A 16,578-nucleotide genomic window follows, 5' to 3' on the forward strand; every position below is an offset into this window, starting at 1 on the left:
GCCAAGGGAGCAAACCTTCACAAACTCAAGACAAAAGAGCTGGTGGTGGACTTTAGGAAGCACCAGACACTCCCAGACCCGGTCAGCATCAAAGGTACCAACATGGACATTGTGGACAGCTACAAACACCTGGGTGTCCACATTGACCACAAACTAGACTGGTCCACAAACGCAGAGGCAATATACAGGAAGGGACAGAGTCGCCTGTATCTACTGAGGAGACTCAGGTCCTTCAACGTCTGCCAGACCATGCTGCAGATGTTTTACCACTCGGTGGTCTCCAGCGTCATCTTCTACGCTGTAGTGTGCTGGGGCAGCAGGATGAAGACGGCCGAGACCAACAGACTCAACAAGCTCATTAGGAAGGCTGGCTCAGTCCTGGGAGTGGAGCTGGAGTCTGTGGTGGAGGTGACGGAGAGGAGGATACTGCGGAAACTCCTCAGTATTCGTAACAACACGTCTCACCCCCTGCATGACACACTGCTGTCCTACAGGAGCACATTCAGCGGTAGACTGAGACTACCGAGGAGCAGCACAGAACGCCACAGGAGGTCCTTCCTGCCAGTGGCCATCTGACTGTATAACTCCTCCCCTTTCTGTAGGGAGAAGAGCTAGATAATCATGTCAGGCATCACTGTCATTCCCTCCACTGGTCTATATTTATGCACCTTATAATCTCCATATCTGTATCCATGTATCATATATCTTATCATCTTGTTCTGCTTAAAAGTATATTTTTGTGAGAATTAAAGATAAAAGTAAAAAATCAATCAAGCACCACAACAGCTGTAAAGCTATTAAAATGATTTCGTTGTTTTTTTATTCATGGCGTGGCCGTTAACTCCCCACTGTGAGTCTACAGCCATGAGTATGAACCTACATCATGATGGAAGCATCAACAAGCTCCACACTATACACTGCTGTAAGCATACACACACATGACTCCAGTAATGACAAGGGCAGTGCAGACATAATGAAGGCAACGATGACCTTTGACCCTGTGGCGCCCTGCCTTCGGGGACAGAGATGATATCAGCAGCGAGCTTTGACCGTGGAGCTGACGTGACCTCTGCTCATGCGTAACAATGCAGAAGAATGAGTTCTGTTCTACTAAATTATGACAATCCAGCGACGGAAGACCAACTCGACCTCCAAAATAAAAACATCTGTTCTACTGTGGCACAGTTTGCACCCTGGAAACACCAGCAAGCGCGTCATGTTAGGACTTTACTGATGTTCCCTGTTAGCCACAGCCTCGGGTCAGCACCAATACGACCACTGCGACCACACTCACAAACATGGAAAGTTCCGTCACCATAAAGGTGGTGGGATGTTCTCATATGATGACCAGTTAATCAACATACGTGTTTTTCCAGCTAAAGATAGTCGTGGACAGTAAAGCTTTCCATCACATGCAGATGACGGTGAGGACTCAACCTCTGTGGGCTGTTTACCCTCGATACTCTGAATTAAACAGTCTCCAGTTGAATCATGCTGGTAAATCCCCACAGCAGGTGTCTGTTATGTGCTTTAGTTTGTGCTTTTAATTTTTCTGTGTGAAATCAATGTTAGAAAAGCATCACAAACTGGGTTGTGTTCACCTCATTCAGCCTCATGTCACACTGACATCATCAGTGATGTACACGTGTAAAGGCTGAGTGCCCGAACCCTTAACCAGACAGGACAATAAACAGTTTTTCATCCTGCTGCTCCTCCAACACAGGCTTCAACCCAAGACCCCTCTCTCTAAAATCCTAACATCCTAACATCCTAAAATAATTCAGCACTATTGAATTTACACAGTCCTGGTAAGGTAACAACGTTCAACTGTGAACTGCAGCAAAATTTAGACAAACATTTAATACACATATTCATTTTCAGGCTTTACTGTTTCTAAAAATGTCCACCAGCTCCTCCCGGGTCAGCCCTGTACTTTAAAACATGATTCACAGACTCGTCTTTCCTGATCACAACGCTGAATTTCTTTCTCACATAAATACAACAGCCATACATATTTCTGTCCCTTTACAGGAGGTCCGAGGGCATCACAGCAATATATACAGGTATCGCCATAAAAGAACATTTGACAGTCCAAGGACTGTGCACTCCTCTGATGCAGAGCTCTCCAGCTGCAAAGAGCAGCACATTCGACAACCATGTTTTTAGCTGAATCCTCCCTTCAACACTAAAATTTTCAGGTCAAGGGAAGAAGAAAAAAACGTTATATTTGGCCAATAATCTTAACATGGAACAACATTTTCTCATCAACAATTTAAATTACAGCCAATTTTAACTCTATTCCCTCTGTAGGATTTGCCTTGAGGCTCCTATGGGTCCCCAGATCTCCCTGTGACACCCATGCATTATGTATAAGCATAAGCATGATGAATAAGTCAAGAGATAAATGAATAATTACAGTTTATTTTTCCATTTTCCAGCTTTTGGGGTGACCTGGTTGTTAGTGCATTTTTATAGGAAATAAACTGCAGAGAGCAGCAGAAACAGGAGATGGAAAGAGTGAGAGCAGGGACAGGGACCAGGAGGACGGTTGAATCCATCTCTCAGTACTATCCCTCCCTGTGGGCATTTCCCTGCTGGCACAAGATGTGTGGAAGCTGCAGCACTGTAAAACAATTGCCACCATGCCTGATGAAGTACATGTGTTTGTCTGTTTTTGTTTATTATATACTGGAAAACCTATATTTGCACAAGGAGAAAAACACAAAGGCACGCAAGTGTACATCGACTCACTGCGTCTCTGGGTGGCTGTGTGTGTTTGCCAATTGTTTGCTGCTCTCCCCCTTTGCGTGCTCTTGTGTGTTTGTGTGCACGTGTGACTCACCGCTCTCCTCACCAGATGCTTCACAGCCATCTTCATCATCGCAATCGCCTCCACTGCCTCCATCTGTCTGCGCGCTCCCTCCCTCCTCTTCCTCCCCCCTTCCTCTCGTTTGTCTTGCCCAGCCAAGCTCCACTGGCAGTTCCTAAATAAAGCACAAACACAAATGTCCATCTATATCTGAACGTAAGCTTCCAGGACACACAAACCATGCATGTTTACAATGTTATCCACGGGGTCTAGGCATGACTGTGGATGATCAGTTTTGTCCCAACACGTAAACAAATAGCTGTTTGCTGTTTTAGTTGCAGTTCAGTTGGGTTTAGGCAACACAACTTTGCCTGTTCTTTGGTTATAATGTTGTCAAACTTAACATATCCTTTAATTTCCTCAACAGGAGATGAATCTTGAAGACTCTGAGGATTGTAATAACCAGAAAAACAACAGTGATTAAAATTAAAGAAGCAAGCAGCATTGCGGGCCCTCGCAAACATTGCGATCCGAGGGGCCAACGCAGTCTCCTCTCCTATACTCTTGTCTCCTATGCTCTCCTCTTGGTATGACCGTATCATCCTATTAGCATTTATATCTGTTCAGACTCGGGTCCATAGCAGTACTGTAAGATTTTGTCCACATAGCATGAAGTACATAGGTGGTACTGCAGAAAATAGAGTGAGTTCCTTTGTAATGGCGAATGGTCAACTTTGAGGCCACGCCCCCACCACACTGTAACACTTTTGAACGCGTTTTGGAATGCGTCTATTCCCTATGGTGTCCTGAGTGGACACAGTGAATTTCAGCTCAATTGGATGAAATATGCGAGATGTGAAAAGTTTTGTAGCAGGGTCAGAAATCGCCAAATAAAACTTCAAAATGGCGGACTTCCTGTTGGGTTTGGAGGGGGGTCCAGGATACGTTTTTGTGTGTCTTGGGGTGATACATATGTGTGCCAATTTTCATGATCCTGTGTCAAACCGGTCAGAGGGGCTTCACGTTAGGGGGCGCTATAGAGCCGTTTTCCCATGTGCGTTTCAAAGGTCAGCAAATTTCAAAATTTTTCGGGCGAAATAATTTTTCTACCAAGTTAGGAGAGTTTTGGGGCATGTTAAGGCCTCCAAAAATGCGATCATTGATGCGGAAAAAATAATTCCTAGGGTTTCAATAGGGCTCTCGAACCGTTCGGTGCTCAGACCCAGGCGAGATTAACACATTGAACCCAAGCATTCGCTGACTGACATTGAGCTATGATAGATGAAAAATGTCAGGGAATACAAATCGCAGCCCCCCCCTCTTGGTTTTCACACCGATATCTCCTTGCTTGTGTCAGGACTTGTTTGATTTGTATGCTGATATTAGCATTACTGTGGCTCACTGAGCTGCAGGCACAGTGGTAGGCTCTAAACTGTTTTTCTTTATCTTTCCTGTCCTTTATCTGGCCTCACTTACACCAAACGCAACGAAGAATATACTCCCACTCACAGCATTACAGTTCATTGTAAGGTCAAACGTCTGCCATATGTGATACCCCAGCAACACTGAAATATCTGTAATAAAGGCACGAAATGGACCGAATGAATGCAGGAACACATGCAGGAACACACGCAGGAACAAACGATGCCAAACATGCAGAGATGCACAAAAACAGAAACAGCCGGTCAAAGAGCAGGTTAGAGGGTAATTGAGGTCAGGCTGCCTCAGCATGAATCCATACTGCTCAGTTAAGTCCCAGTATGGATGCTGTGGAATGTTACATAATTGGGTTTCCCAGATAAAAAAACAACAGTGTGCAGTAATTGAGACAAATTCTCAGTTCGGACTCGGTCAGTGCTGATTACAAAGAACAACACAAACTTTTGTTCCGTGCAAAAAAAACAAATCACTAAAAAAAATTCAGTTATGAAGTTTTCACCCACACTCAACGACAGCAACTCATAATTGGTTCACAGTATGATGAATGTGTGGTGGAGTCAAGGTGGGTGATATATAAATTCCAGCTGAGCACAGAGATAAGGCGAATAGCCATGAAGAAGAAAAAATACTGTACTGACATTTTATTTTACTCTGAGATAATATATAAATAAACACACCAAGTGTGATGGCACCAAGATTGTAACTGTTCTGTTCTGATGATTTATATTACATCAGCTTAAAACTGTGGACATTAAAAAAGGGCCAATTTTATAATTGCAAACACTTTCTGAAACTTCGTCGTCATGCCGGCTGAGCTTTGTTACGTGCTGACAGCTTTTCTCCGCATCACTTCCTTGTTGGTAAACAGCCCAAATCTATTAGACTCTCCAGTGCTTAAAGATGGCTTAACAGCCTTGCAGAGCTAATCCCTTCAACACATAAACATATGGTATAAGCCGTACAGTCATTCACAATGTAACACACACACACACAGACTGAGCAGGGAAATGCAGCACAATTAGGTGGGATCCTACAAGTCTGCAGCACTATATGAGGGGCGATTGATATGTTTGTGGCCACAGTTCCCACCATCGTGTGGACACTTAGTCCAGCAGTGGTGGAGCACAAGGTTCTCTTTATTGTAGAGGCTGACAGCTTGGACCTGTGGTCCACAGCAGCTCATCTTTAAGGTCTGGTCTTTAAGGTTCACACTGGAGAAAGTCAATCCAGCTAGAGTAGGATTGTATCTGGATAGTCAGACCTATTTTCAAATCTGGCTATCACACACATGTGTCCGCGCTCAATCCAGCTTGACCCGGCTTGTTTGTGGTCCTCCAAACCGCTAGGTGGCGCCTCGTAATATACAGGGTCAGTTCAGGCCGTGGTAGGACCGCATGTGCGCATGCATTGTGCGTTTTTTTATTCCGTGTCGCTCGTTCCTTCGTTTTTTTTCGGTTCAAAAAGCAGTTTATTCCTTTGTAGCCCTGTGGAAAATAAACTCGGGGCAAAGCTGTCATAGTTCAGGTATTGTTTACGGCTTTTGTACATGACCCGGACTCTGCCCCCGTGAACCAGAAGTATCACATCGCTAGCTGGATTCGCTAGCTGCATTTGCGTTCAGACCTGAGCCAATCCGGCTAGATCCACCTCCGAGAGGTGGATTGAAATCAAGCTGGATACATCCAGATACGGCCCCAATCCCACTCTAGCCGGATTGATTTCCCCAGTGTGAACAGGGTATAAATTACCTGATAAAAATGATTCCAGCTTTCTATTTAATCAATCAAAGAGTTGTCCTGAAAGTGCATGATTGTTGTTTAGAGAGCTCCGGCTATGAATGTCGAATCCAAACTTATGATGCAAATGTGTGCCGACTGACTCAACAAGAGCAAAGTTAGAATGATTAGAAAAGCACATAAAAAAATATTAATAATAAAAAAATAATAATCACTTGCTGTGGTTTGGGTAAAAAATAATGCTAATTTTGTGTGTGTTTCAGGATCAGTAGGAAGCAAACAAAGGGACACGCGACCTCTGCTATACTGTAGGTGTGTGGCAGCCATGGAAACAAGGGGGAACCAAGGTTATAATATGACAGCATGTCCGAGGGGACAGACGAGACTCTGTGCGGTGGTGATTCACCATCATGTCATCAGACTGCAAATGAGGGCTGAGGAGGGACAAAAATACATTACAGCAATGTTTCCACCAGGACTGTTTTCTTAGTCATGTGGAAAGTCTATAATTTAAACAGAAATTTGGGCCATGTGGCATTGAATCTCCGCGGCGACAAACCAAGAGGCCAACAAATAAAATTATTCAAGGGTGGCAACTGCAGAATGGTCTGTCCAATCTAATTAATGATGGGAGAAAGACTAGAGTTAGACTTTTGCTGTTATTGCATTGTCCTAATTTTACAAAAATATATTCCATGTTGATCCTGATTCTGTAAGTTAAATAATATTTTGCACATCACCTGCCACAAAAGTCACACAATGATTCATTAACAACAGATTTTCTAACAGTTCCAGTGTCTCCTTTTTCCCCCAGATTCCCATCTTTGTGCTCAGCTGAGCACATTTCTTAATAAGATGCCGTGTCTGTTTTCCCACATGGAGTTTTATTGAACAAAGGTAAGATGAGGTGCAGCTTGGCATCGAACACACACAACGGCCTTCGCAAAGGAATGAAATGTAAGCCGCATACAGACAGAAATCATTTGGAAAGCATCTTTTAAGGATGTCATCCTCGCCCATGCTGTCATCTGCTGTCACTTCATAAATAAAAAAAGCAGATGAACGCTGGCCTCCCCGCGCAGGGCGGGCCCCACAGGATTGATTAGGCTTATCCAGACTGGCTGTGCATGTACCTACACATTTTAATTGCGAGGATAAACGAGAGGCTACACTAATAGATTCCCATTAGACCAAAAAAAAAAAGCCTGCAGAAACCACAAGCCACTGCTGCAAAGGTCCGATTAACACATAATACAAATTGACAAATTGGGACTGTGTGAGATAGGAAGAAGAAGCAGCCATAAAGGAAGACAAAGCTTCAGAACATGGCTGATGGAATAATTAAAATTCCAGGGACGCTGCTTTGTCCTGCCTCATATTTGCTTCCTCATCTCATCCTTGTTGTGGGAGTGTGTAAATGGCACACACACATGACAGGCATGAATAATAATTAACAAATGGCGTGCATTAAAGCCTCTATCTCAGATGAATGGCTCCCCCCCCCGACACACCAGCATGAAAGAAGCACACAGCCCAGGACCTGGACTTGGACCTGGATCTCCAAAGGTGACTTCAAGCATGTTCAAAAGACAATGGTGTATTTAACACACACAGTCAGGTTGTTGTTGTGCACAGACCAGCGTTCTGTGGTTCCTGTTGTGACCTGTTAGCATTACCAATGCAATGGGCATAAAAAACACACTTCTCTAACTTCGCTCATCCTCATGCTCTCTCTCTCTCTGTGTGTGTTGGCAGAATCACTAGAACATTTTTTAAAGCACAGACATCCTGTTGATGTTTGTGCGTTTTCTGAATTAATGGGCCCGAGAAGGCAAATCTCATCCATAAGTGATTACATGGTCCATGTGTAGTGCTGTGTGTTTATGTGTATGGCAACGAAGAGATGCTGACGTCGCATTTCCTCCATGTAAATACAACATGATTAATGGACTTGCTGACAAAATTAGACAAAGCAGAGAAAGAGCTTTAACAGCAAAAAGGAAGAGAACATGTCCGACCCTGAGATTTCTCCCAAACATTTACTGTATTCTTACTTAATTCACTTATATGCTGCTATAACAGACTAATTTCCCTACAGGGATAAATACAGTTTATCCCAAATATCAACAACAACTAATTTTAAACTTGAACACAATCCACTAGTGTCTTTTTATGACATTTGTTGACGCCTATATATTTGTTTTAGCACACATCAGCCTGTGAGCCACATGGTCTTCAGCATGAATTATGAATGCTAATCATGAATAACCTTCATATAACATGTTCACAGGATGTTATGAATCACCACACCACCATACGGCGCAGAGCTCTGAAAGTGCTGCATGATGGTTAAATTAATTTTTTTTAATTGCATGTGTTTAGAGTGCTGACATTAAAGTTCATTGGATTAAGCACCGCTGGAAACAGAAGGCGATAATGGATTGCCAGAGGAACATGCGGACACATTTCGCCTGTACAGACACACACACAGACACACACACACACACACATCCCCCAGCCCTGCAGCTGGCTTTAGCAAGTGCGCGTCACACCTATGAGAAACACGACGACACAGCCAAAAATCAAACAGACAGCAGCATCATTAAACACATGAGAAGATGAATAATTTCATCCTTGGAGGCAGCATCATTTGTGCAAAACACTAATCGCAGTTTTATGTCCAAGAGTCATGGTCGGGGGTTAGCAGTGTTCTTGGATAACACTTAATGAATTCACCCACACATCCTGCTGCGACATTAAAGCTTCTTCAATGTGTACGTTTAAAGCAAAGGCTTCTGAGTAGCAACACAGGTATGAATAAATACGCTTTATCGAAGCAACTAATGAGGATTTTTCATTATTTCATCTCTTAACATATAAACTTGATAGTTTTAAAAGGGGTGAGCCACTGCTGCAAACCTCCTTTCACAACATTGTTATGGTTGTGGACATCAGAGTTCAACCCCCTATAAGCCTATAAATATTCATACTGTATGAGGATGTACACAATATGGACATATGTACGATGAAGAGCCACATCACCCCTCAACAAATTGGATTAGTGTTCTTAATATATTCATAACAGAACAGACGTTTTAACTGTAAACATGTAAATATATCTATATATCAGTATGGGCAATCTGACAAGATGAGTTGATATATACATTGCAGTATCATGTATCCCTAAATCAGGCACCTGTGTAAGCTGCTCCAGCCTCTGTTTGGCCCCCTTCAGGACAGGATCTGTATTACGGACCGTCATCTCTGGGTTCTCCCTCTGGGCTTTTAAAGAGCTGCCAACCACACGCCCTGCATAACTGGAGAAAGACAGACCATGAGACAGTAACGCAATACTTCCTGTTCCAGTTTGTTAGTGTGTGTGTGTGTGTGTGTGTGTGTGTGTGTTTGCATGCGTGTGTTTATTCCTGCCCCAGTTCTCCAACAGTCACTATAACACTGTGTAAGTCAGGGTATAACGACATTTCATGTGTACACACACACACACACACACACACACAAATTTCAAATGCGGTGTTTGAAGCTATTGTATTTTATAACTTGTTATTTTCTCTAAGTCTAAGTCTAATGCTGTGGAGCAGCCTGAAAGCAGAAAATTAATCACTGAGTAGGATCTTTGATCATCTCCCATATTGATGTTTTTTTCTGTAGTGGGCTGTAAGCAAGTATCATCACATCATTTCGATGTGTGGGGTGGATCACAAGGATGATGAAGGAAGGGGAAAAAAAGCAAAACACAAGAAACAAAAAGTTCATGAGTCACATTTTTCCATCCAAGTTCCAAAACCAGCTTTGCTAGCTAATACAATCAGCCACCGACTCAGCAACCGCTGAGTCCACACCCTGGAACACACAAACACTACACTGGAAAAGGACTGTGGGAACTAGAGAGCAGAGACATGGTGGATGACTCTAATATGACTTGACTAATGCCAAGAGATGGTATGGTGGTGAAGACCCCATCCTCTGGAGCCATGCTGAGCCTGTAGCGCTGGGATCAGATCCCACCAGAAGCTTCAGAGCATGCATAAAGCCTCTAATTATGTTTCTCAGATTGTTGTTTAACTCTCACACATATCATGTTTTAACACACGCCATCATGTCCTGAGGTCTTACAGAGCCAGAATCTGTCTTCAGGTTCATTATACCTGACATTATCAATCTGTGATAACTGGTCTCACAAGAATGCTGGCTGACTGTCAATAAGAAATGTTTGTTTTTTTCCATCAACAGATCAAGAGCTGCATTTCTAATTGAAGGAAGGATGAGGCTACAGATTCTCATGGGAAAATTAGGTCATTAGAGGCAGAAATAATGTGATGCAGAGGGGAAAAATGCAGCAAATCACCGCAACAACCATAATAAATATCATCAATATAAACTGAACTGAATTAACTTAATTAAACATCATAGATTCTCAGCTCAGAGTTGGTGTGGGAGAAGAAAATGTGCTCTCATGTTTTAACATTATAACAGGAACACAGTTCTGATGTTGTTTCCCATGCAGTCTGTGTGAAGCACTGTGTACATAAATTAGTCAGACCTATTTTACACATGTGGATGCTATTCATTTTCAGAAGGATTTGCGCTGGCCTTAATTGGTGTAGCAGACAAACAGTACAAACTGTCATCTGATTAAGCCTTTCATAAAATATATCTGCCTCATGTCTGGTTATTATGGTCTGTACACAGTGGTGGAGGAAGTACTGAAGCTTGGTACTTAAGAAAAGGACAAATAACCAGCAAAATTATATACTCAAGTAAAAGTAGAAGTGCTACATCAACAATCCTACTTAAGTAAAAGTCTTAAGTACTTTTAAATGTACTTAAAGTATTCAAAGTAAAAGTACTCCTGCACTGAATATATATGACTGATTTCCATTGCAAAGGATCTGAACAGGTTAAAATCAAAGTAATCATCTTAAATGAAAATGGACCATGTGTAGTTAATGTACATGTTGAGTCCAGAAGCAGCTATGGACAGGTCTGTGTGTCATGAGGCAGGCTGTGGGCATCAAGTGAACAGAGAGGCTGCTGATAACAAACAGGCATTCAGCATGTTTACTGTGTCAGTGTTCCTGCTGTAGATTCATGTTATGACTCATGTTAATCAGACATTAATGGATGGACCTGTGTTAGCAGACAGCAGCTAACTAGTTAGCTCACTGAGCCAGAGCACCGGCATCATGACTGAGGCTCATTATAGAAACACAGCTGGCAGCGTGACACCACCTCCATGCAGAGTCTGACCTCACATCAGTCCAGCACTGTGTTCATCACATGGAACAAGGAACTACAGACACTGTAGAAATGTAGTGGAGTAGAAAGTACAGATAACAGCTGCAAAATGTAATGGAGTAAAAGTATAAAGCGTGCACTACTATTTTTACTTATTAATACATAAAAACTTACAGTGATGAAGTACAAGTACTTAGTTACATTCCACCACTGTCTGTACACTATGCAGCATTAGTATCTGCACAATAAGAATGCTAACCTGTTAGCTTGGGAGTGTACTCTCAGGTAATTGTGCTAAGAAACCAATAGGATCTAGTCTCAGCCCAACATGAGAGGAAAAAGTAAACAGTATTATATGAAAAGTAAGCGCTCATGATGAATCCTGAAATGTTGTTCAGGAAGAGGAGATGTCTGAGATTGGCCTGATGGGTCTACCATTCATCTTGCTCTCTACAAACGGCTTACATGTGACTCCAGTGTAGCGTGTTATGGGAGTTCAGAGGCTGCAGCATCTTTATGTAGCTGATCTGTGTGACAGTAAGTCTCATTTCATGCTGACAGAAATACAATCTAGTGGCTGGTGTGTTACATCATATATCTGTGGATGCTCTCATTCATCCAGGTCATAGTCATTTCCAAGAGCTTAAATCAAGGAAAGTGGACTCAAGGATTGTTTTTTGGGCAGTTCGGCACTTCTTCAGTTGCCGAACTGAAGAATCCACTCGGGGGAGTGTCGAAACATCTTCAAAAAACAATCCTTGAGTCCAGGTGCCTCGATTTAAACTCTTGGAAATGGTGTGTTACATCTTATTTGTGGTGGTAAAGTGGATCACCAATGCATTTTTCTCTAGAATTTGGTATGGACACATAAATGTGTGCATCATAGCATGGCACATTATAATAAAAGGGGCTTAAAAGTGTCAGAAACTAACATTTCCTTCACAATGACACGGTTAATTACTAGACTACTGCAACCATAAGACGCTCCACTACATCGATCAAAGTAATCAATTGTTACAAACCAAGATAGCCTTGGTTAAGCCTACAGTTAGCTGGCTAATCCGCTAATCATACTTCCTGAGATCATATCTTGTAGATCACATAAACATTTCACTGTGGAAACTGCTTACACCGATTACTAAGCTTCACCAGTGACAAGCGGAAGATCATGAGCTGCATCCTGAAAATCACTGAATATTCCAAGAACTGTACTTTTTTACTGTATGACTGGGATGAAAGAGCGTGGCTGACAAAAACAGGATGTGACAGTGCATGAACCAGCGTGCCCAAAACACAGTGATTCTCCTTAATGACAGGATATTGGTAACGCACGTGATAAAAGGCATACCAAACCTGCCCAAAATGACTTTTAGAATCAAAGGCGGTACAAGAAGGAAAATATGAGAGGAAAAAGTAAGGAGAGAGTGGGAGGATGGAAAAAAAAAGAAATTAAAAGCCGCAGACTTTCCCTAAAGGGGAAATCCCAAGATTCCTCCGACTCCAGCAAAGATTTTAGGGATCAGTGTCAAACATCCAGTGCATCTGTTTATGTTAACACCTCTAATACACTGCAACACACTCAGTGTTCTTCCATGTCATCATTAAAACAATGTGCCCTTCTTCATTAGCAACAGTGCAGCCAAGAGTGACAGACAGCAGGTTTGACCTTAATGCTGCCTGTCAATTAGACAAACCACAATAATGAACCATTATAGGATTATATCATCATTATAATATACCTGGAGTCATCAAGACAACAAAAGGAGAGAATGGTAGTTTACAATCCAAACAGTATTCTCTGCAAAGCAAGACCTGAAGACCTAATCATGAAAAATGCAGTGCAGAGTATTGTAATTATCTCCTCAAATGAATCTAAGGGCCTTAAGGTGCAGGCTAGAGCATCGTGTCTGTAAATTATATCCCAACAAACTGGAAATCCATTTAACTCCAACATGTACGACAGTGTTCCTCTGCAGAAAGTCTGGCTTTAATTGCAGCTCACTCACAAGGTTTAATCTCAGAGGTTTATATTCAGTGACCTTCTCAATATTAGTGGTGGTATGTGAAGTGAAAATATGCAAATTACAGCCATATATCTCCAGGTGGATACAGAGAGCAGCATGGGCTTTGTTGTATATAGGTAAAGCTAGTACCGTCTTGGGTGATTAAACATGGGGAAGACGGCAGCATTTAATGATGTTAGACAGATAAGGATGAAAAGGAAACAGGGCTGAAAATATTAGGAATGGTTGATAAGTTTTTGTCTTAAGGTCCATGGACATCCAGAAAGTGCATATCAGGCAATACCGAGGGAAAAAATACAAAAGCTATGGACTTTAAATGTTCCCCATATTTATGTTAATGCATTTAGAAGAGCTGGGAAAATGGTGCTGCAGTCATCTGGCCCACTTTAGGAGCAGGTTGGAGGACTACACACCACCGAAGTATGCATCTGTAGACTGACTGTGTCACTTCAAGGCTCCTTCAGATATGGAGTGTGTCCTACTTTTTACTAGTAATGAAGGTTACATTGTTTATTTTGCACCAACAACAGCTGGATTCTTTTTACAGCAGACCCTAAAAGCTGGTGGCAGGGCCGGCCCAAGGCATTTATGCGAAATATGTGGCTGCTTAGGGCCCCCAGGAGCACCAAAAGTCCATGATAAAAAAAAAATAACATTCATCAATACAAACGAGATATAATAGGTATGGTAATGAAAGTGGGTATGTTGTGCAGCCTATAGGATGATGAAGCAAATAGTAAACTTCTGAATGTAAACATCAGCTGCAGGTTGCTAGGCTACAGGGGCGGAGCATCACAAGAAGCAGGAAGTTTTCCACAGATGAGACCGTCTCTTTTACCAACCAGCGAAGGACTCACCTGCGGTCTATAGAGGACAGACCTCAGTAGACCGGGTCCTTTGAAAGGATGCAGTCCCACAATTGGGACACAGTTTATATCGCTTTTATTCTCACAGAGAACTCTACCTTAACTCATCGCCTTCTACTTGCAACAATCTCTCATACACCTGAAGTAGCTCAGAAACATTTCTTCTACTTATCATTGCCTAAACTGAAAAGTCAAAGTTAACGAACACCGGAAGTATGAATAATTCAAATACTAAGTCCGGTAACCACTGGCTGTAAAGGCCAGATAATCAGCAAGATGTCAGGGCTGTTCTCGGAGAGCCTTTATTGATGTAGGCGTCCGTAGGTCAACTTGGAATTTAGACAATAAGGTCAGTGAAATCTCCAGGACTACAGAAGCCAATTTGTACGAGTATGACTATGCAAGATATAACGTAAAGATCAATTATTGATTCAGCACAGCAGTCGCAGAGGAAGAGATGGGGAGGGCTGCATTTGTTTTTTTGGCAGAAAGGGACTTAATTCATACAGCCAGCAGCATTAAGACATGCTGAAAGCTAAAAGTGAGAGCCATCACTTTGAATGAGACGCAGAGTGATGTGGTGCCGTCTGCCTTATTTAATCCATTTGACTGACTCTGAGTGTTGAAAGGAGCGAGAATCAAGCAGCATACTAATTCTTTCAGGAGTTATGTGAATCAAATCTTTAATCAATTAGGTATCCGTTTGTCTCAGCGGTGACAGATGGTGTAAATTATACACTGTGCAGGAGTATAAATATGTTCTGTAATTGCACCTCGACAAATGTACACATATTTTCTGGCTGTAGAGTTCCAGCCATTGCACATCTAAAAGAAAATTTCCTCAGGTCTGATGCCTGTCAGTGACACGCTGTCAGTGCTATGAATGAGCTATTGGCTAGATTACAGACTGTCAGGGCTGCTCTGTGCGTTTGACACCAGGTGATAACACTACAGAAAGTGTGCCGCCGATGACACCGAGAGATGTGACTCTGAGTGACACCTAATAAGATCTGGAGAACGACAGACATAAATCACCAGCACCGTAATGACAACGCTGCTCCGCTGTTGCCCTCGGTTACTGAGGGGTTGCCAACGGTTACATAAATACAGATGGATCCATTCTTCTATCTTATCCCTGCAGTAAACGTTTAAACACCTGCACGCACACACACACACACACACACGTAGAGAAAATAAAATGACCTGAGATGGTGATCTGATCTGAGAGAGGTGTGTAATTATAAGAGTCACAACCTCAGTTGTAAATCTAGCTGCATTCCTGCAGAGTCATTTAAATAGCACACACACACACACACACACACTTTACTGACACCTGAGGCATCGAACTGTACTTCTTGTACCAGATGGAAGCGATATGCTGTGGTTTGGATAGGTCTGGAGAAATTACACTCACTTTAATTTTCTATGTTCTCTACTTTCTTCTTCTTCTTCTTCACCCCTCGGGACATTTTTTTTTGTCTCACACTTTTAACAGCATTCCTCTCTCAGACTATGGAGCAATACTAGCTGATAAATAAATTCCAGGAGCAGATCGGGTGTGGCAGCTCTTCGGTGGAACAAGGAGAGTTTCTGTCTGTCTGGTCCCAAACTGCAGGATGATAATATGATGCTTCCCCCTTATGGAGACAGATAGCTATTACAGTTTTAATTAAAGGCACACAGAATACATACATTGGATCTGTGCTGAGAAAAGTTTATATTCTCTATGTTTTGTCTTACAGTGATTGAATGAATGATGTTGTCTGTGTAGGTCTATTTTTTATGGAACCTGAAAGCATGTGTTAGAATATACAGCAGAAATTACAGTAGGTGTGCAGTCAAAAATATTCTGAAAAGCTTGTTTCACATCTAAAGTATTTCAAAGGGCTTAAACTACAACAAAACAGGACACAACCCCCAAGCCACTTCTACTTCTTGTGACTAGGGTGTATTTTTATTAGTCATCTATGTTGTTTTGGGAGCCAACCTTTTCTGTTGTTTACAGTATGTGTTAGGAATTGTGATAAAAGTTAAATCACTTGATCATTTTGGCAGGTTTTAAAGTGTGCACTGAACTGTGAGAACTGCCTGGCTGTCAGGGAAGGACGATTAAGAAGTCGTCTGAATGGATAAGGTTAGTTTGTGAAAGACAGGGGCTTCATCCAATCACCTAGCAGGGTCGTTTGTTTTAATGCCTGAGTTTTTTCCAAATGTTTTCCAATGATGACTTCCCAGATGTTCCTGTGGTACAATTTATCTGTGTGTTAGGGAATACCTGATGGAACAAAATGAGTTCCACCTGTGATGTTCCTGATGATAAGATGAATGCCAATAAACATGTCCATACTAGCATGTGCACCCAATGCCCAATGTGCAAACCTATATGGTCCATAGAGAAGATATAATTAGGCAACATGTGAAAATACCTCACAGGTAAATAGACGGAT

At 42.2% G+C, this 16,578-nt stretch overlaps 1 protein-coding gene across 2 annotated transcripts in view; it reads right to left on the reverse strand.

The window, feature by feature from the left end:
- The window catches only part of LOC114434838 (glypican-5-like), a 41,812-nt gene that overhangs the window by 14,804 nt on the left and 10,430 nt on the right, over positions 1-16,578 (reverse strand). Inside the window, exons 8-9 of one of the 2 annotated variants that reach the window (XM_028404268.1) lie at positions 9,182-9,302; positions 2,855-2,984 (exon numbers count right to left, since the gene is read on the reverse strand). In XM_028404268.1, coding sequence (XP_028260069.1) covers positions 2,855-2,984; positions 9,182-9,302 — 251 coding nt within the window. Of the gene's footprint in view, positions 1-2,842; positions 2,985-9,181; positions 9,303-16,578 lie in introns of both variants that reach the window. The other variant, XM_028404267.1, reaches the window with a different exon arrangement.

This window comes from Parambassis ranga, chromosome 4 (assembly GCF_900634625.1).
Source record: "Parambassis ranga chromosome 4, fParRan2.1, whole genome shotgun sequence".
NCBI classification, from domain to species: domain Eukaryota; kingdom Metazoa; phylum Chordata; class Actinopteri; family Ambassidae; genus Parambassis; species Parambassis ranga.